This window comes from Phaseolus vulgaris, chromosome 7, assembly GCF_051622355.1.
Source record: "Phaseolus vulgaris cultivar YP4 chromosome 7, ASM5162235v1, whole genome shotgun sequence".
In the NCBI taxonomy this organism is placed as follows: domain Eukaryota; kingdom Viridiplantae; phylum Streptophyta; class Magnoliopsida; order Fabales; family Fabaceae; genus Phaseolus; species Phaseolus vulgaris.
In genome coordinates this window covers 45,687,982-45,692,634 of record NC_143504.1, presented here as the reverse complement: position 1 = coordinate 45,692,634, position 4,653 = coordinate 45,687,982, and the positions used below count along the sequence as shown (strand labels likewise).

At 37.7% G+C, this 4,653-nt stretch overlaps 1 protein-coding gene across 2 annotated transcripts; it reads right to left on the bottom strand.

The window, feature by feature from the left end:
• On the bottom strand, positions 1–4,250 carry LOC137828954 (uncharacterized). 2 transcript variants are annotated; one of them, XM_068635730.2, is made up of 3 exons: positions 3,643–4,250; positions 1,928–2,014; positions 1–1,793 (listed from the first exon to the last, which is right to left on the bottom strand). In XM_068635730.2, the coding sequence occupies exons 1-3, from the start codon at positions 3,964–3,966 to the stop codon at positions 411–413; spliced, it is 1,794 nt and encodes a 597-aa protein (XP_068491831.1). In that variant the 5' UTR covers positions 3,967–4,250; the 3' UTR covers positions 1–410. The 2 variants fall into 2 exon arrangements, with proteins under 2 accessions (XP_068491831.1, XP_090161416.1); XM_090305290.1 differs by lacking the exon at positions 3,643–4,250 and adding an exon at positions 2,413–2,575.
• Positions 4,251–4,653: the final 403 nt, after the last annotated feature.

Genomic DNA, 4,653 nt, shown 5'->3' with positions numbered 1-4,653 from the left:
TTGAATAGAAAAAAGTATATCTAATATAGAAGAACTTCTCAATTGTCAGTTTTACTTGCTTTGATCTTGTTTTCTCATCCATTATTCTAAGGCCATATGCCAGGCAAAATATCCAAATACTTCCCCACTACATTCAACAAAATAAAGCAAAACTACCCCAGTCTATGCGCCTATGCTGTTCATACAACAACTATGGAGATTACTGATTAGGGAACACCTAAAATGGTCAGCTCTTACCACAAGTACATGAGCCTCAAATGAAAGGTGCCATTACTCAGAACTGTGCAATTCATAAATAGAGGCACAAAATTGAGTAGTCACTACAGCATATCATTCAACTGGCAACCAATTCTAAATACTTCCATTGAAGACTGTAGTGTGAGTTGGAGGTATTGGCAAGTCACGTTAACTCATTTACCATCATGATAAAATAAACCCATACCCATATCAGCTGGAAAAAGATCTGGAGATGGTATATTCAGCTCAGATTGCAAAACCCCATCTGGTAACCCTGGAAATGGGTCTTTATCCAAAAACCAATTATCAAAATCAACAAATGAACTGGGTGATTGAGAGCATTCAAACAAGGGTTCAATGGATTCCTTGACGTTGGGAGCTTGTCCTACAGATCCTGAAGTTGGTAGAATACTTTGACCAGTATTGTCTATCCAACTTGGGTCAAATGCTGAAAATTTTCCAGCAATCTCCTTTGGAGACTGTTCATGTGGTTGTGGTTGGCAAGTAGCTTGACTTGCAATCCCACATTGTGTAGTATTTCTAATGACATTTCCATTTTGACTTCGGATTTGAGGCTCATTTCCATGCTGACTGTTATTCAGGTATGTCATATGACTTGAAGGAGCACCATTATTTACCTGGATAAAAGTTTGATGGAAGCCCGGGCTACTATTTGATAGGGGCAATGGTTGACTATATGCTTGTGTTTCAGAAGCCACAGTCTGCCGGTTAACACAACTCAGGCTGGCCGGTTGAGAGCTCAGCTGTGAGTAAATTGATATATTTGTGGGGCGACAAGCATTATCTGGCTCGTTGCAGTTTCTGTAATTTGAGAATCCTACAGGAGTACCATAATTGTGATGTTGTTGTGTCAGAGTAACCCTGTTCATGAAACCAGATGATTCATGAGGGGTGTTATTTGCCATCAGGACGTTCCCAACACTGCCTACACCCCTGGACACCATATGTGGACGAAGGAACTGAGGTCTTAAACTGCTTCCACCATTTCCTCGCCCCTTTTGGATGGTGTGACTACACACACCCAGCACTGGCCTTGGTACAGAGGGTGGCTGGAATCTGTTTCTCACCAAAACCCTACCATGGCTTGCACCATTTGGCATTGCTACGTTGGTGGCTGGGGTCGTTAAAGGGGTGGTAATAGGCCTACAAACCTGATTTTGCACACTTGAATATGGTAAAGAGGTAGAGCGGAAATGAGTTATTGTTGGTCGAGAGGCCTGGGTTTGAGGTATGGAGTTGAGTGAGGAGATACCACACATTGCAATGGATCTGGATGCTTGGTTTGGTAATACAGAATTTGGAGACAAGTCAACAACACCCGGAGGCACCAATTCATTAGGCTGGAGATGTCCTGGTCTGAGTGAAGTACCAAAATTAGTTGAAGCTGGTAATGGGGAACTCAAGCCCATCTTGAATTTTTTTCTCTGAACATTCCACAGCTCAATTTCATTAGTTGCGTGACAATGATCAGAACTTGAAGTGCCAGTGCCCCACTTTAGACATGGTGCTGGGGAATCACATACATAACAGTGGCACTGCATATCATCAAAACCATAAGTGAGTGGTAGAGGAACAATATTGATAGCAAATAAAAGATAAGAAACCGAGATAATTAAACTAGCAAAAGCAATAATTCTACATTTTAAGTTATGACCTTTAGTTTTTTTACCTGCCTACAGTGCTTCTCGTGAGGGGTGGAAGAGAATGGTAATGTAGCACAAAGATGTCTCGCATGAGGAAAGTCCCGGCATGCAATCTGCAATCCAAAATTAAAAGAGTTGACACATTTGAAATGGCGTAGCTACATTTTCCATAACCAAAGACAAGCATGAAAGCAGCATATTTAATTAAAACACCCGTGCATGTAAACCAAAGACACTTTCAGACAGATAATCAAATAATAAAATAAACAGATAGCAAGTAGCAAGTTGTGTTTGAAACAAATGCCTTAAAACTCAAGTAAAGAACAAATTTTAGTTGGACTTGGAATTACTCTAAATTGTACTTTTCCAAAATTTTGGAACTTTGCCAAAAAAGTTTATGCGTAGGTAAATCACCAATAACCATCAAGTTGAGACACAGGGAATTTTGATGGATAATCCTCTAAAACTATGTTTTGCATGCACTAGAGGTAGCAACATTTAACAACTGTACCTTGGGGTCTCAAACAAGATCAGCAATTCTAATTTCAATATCCTCGGATATAAATTCATTTAGTGTTTTCTCAGATGCAATAGCCGAGATGCATTGCCCAGACTCGAACAACTTCATCATATCTTTGGCCATCGTCACTTTCCTCATAAGGCAATTTTATGCCCTGCAAGAATTTGACATGAGGCAAACCCTGGCAATGATGTACCAAAGGACCTAACCTAATTTCCGCAAAAATAGTATTACCAATAAACAGATCGCCCTCCCCACCACCCCCCCATAAAACCACAGGACATGATTGTTTAGAAATGCAACATTCAATCTTCGGTTTAAGATGTTTGAATCTACAAAAAATACTTGCCAGAATCCTTGGTCACTCCATTAACCCAGACAAACCACACCAACAACATTACACGCTTAAAGCAAAAGTGCTTTAGATACAGAAGGAAAACATAATAAAAGATACCATGTATATGCGACTGCAATGTCATCAGTGACAACAAGGTTTTGGTGTCACCACAGTTGCTGCCGCATTTTCCACGATATTGAAAATCGCAACCACAATTCAAAATCTTGAAAATCAGTGTCATCACATTGCAATGGAATATGAAGATCTATTTCAAAACACTACTGAAATGGTAATTCTAAACAAAGCACAATAAAACACAAAGCATCCGTCACAACCAAGAACAGTACACAAAGCGTAAGCAGCAAATAAATAAATAAAAAAAAACTTCAGAAATGTTAATCTATTTTAACAGAAAGCATTCTCAAAAAACAGAATCCATTGAAGCTTAACCTGTCAAGGAAACAGTTTCAGCGTCGTTATGCCTATCTATGATTCTATGTTTCCTGTAACAAAACCAAGGTTTTAAAAAAACAATTTCAGCAACAAAATCAAAGCATAGTTTTTGTAGTGTCCACATCCACAACTGTGGCCAGCAGTTTCCTGAAATACCTATGAACAAGAAGAAACCGCAAGCATGCAACAACCAAGAAAAAAAACCTTGAACAAAACTCATGTCCAGCCTTCAACCCAAGCCTAATTAATCAAAAAATTCACATAATCAAACAACATAAATAGTGTGTCAGCAACACAAACCAAAACAAAGCGCAACCTCTCATCGATTCACGCTTTCCAGGTGCAAATAGCCACTCAAAACTGTAAATTTTATAATGCAATTCCCATGAGAACTGTCACAAACAGAGGAAAAAAAGCAAGGACACAAATACCTGACCCTTTTCCCCAATTACAAGCAATTCATCTGACCCATTTGCTTCCTCTTCAACAGATGCGACACCGTTTTCAGGGTCACACTCCAGAACCACGCAATCGTCATCGTCATCATCGTCATCGCCACCCAAATCTACAGCCAAAGTTGAAGACTTTGACTTCACCTCAGGCTTGTTCTCACGGATTTCAACAACCTTGACTGAATCATCGGATTCTTCGTCAGAAGAGAACAACATCTCTCTTATAAAGTTGTAATCATTTACAGTGAGACTCTCATCCAAACCCTCTTCTTCATCGGAGCTTATATCTAATATCTCACGCATGGCTGGCTTCCACACTTAACAGCAACAAGAGGGTTTGCTGCAAACCTCAAAAAGTTTAAATTTTTGGAGTAAAATGGTAGTGGGGTTCTTTGAATTCTCCTAGAAAATCCAGGTTTGAAAAATGGGAAGTATACAAATTTTTGGGACTCCTGGGTTAAGAAGGAGAAGAAGACTTCTGAGAGACTGAAGACGAAACAGCGTAATTTTGAGGTAAATTGAGTGACTGAAAAAAACATGTGTCTTTATAGCAGTTGCAATGGAAGACTTGGCATGTTGTGTCTTCTGGGAGAATTAGTGAATATATCAAATAAATAAATACAGTAATAATTAAATAAATAATTTTTTTGAAAAAAAATATGAAACAAGTTAAATATTTTGTTTTTCTGAGTGTATAAAGTTCTTCTGCCATGTAATGCAAACATGATCCTAGTGAATTAATATGACTTCAACTAAGTTTTTCTTTTTACAAATATTCTTGTTTTAGAATTAAATATGTTAGTTTAGAAAAAAAATTAATATAACTTATCCTTTTCAATTAATTAGGAATTACTTAATAATTTATGTTTAAATTTTTAATATAACTTTTAAAATTATTATTGTAAAATTTAATACTCTTATTGCATACTAGTATGCACTTCAATAAAAGTATAGAAATCATTTGCATTGATAGTGCATTTTAGTTAAATT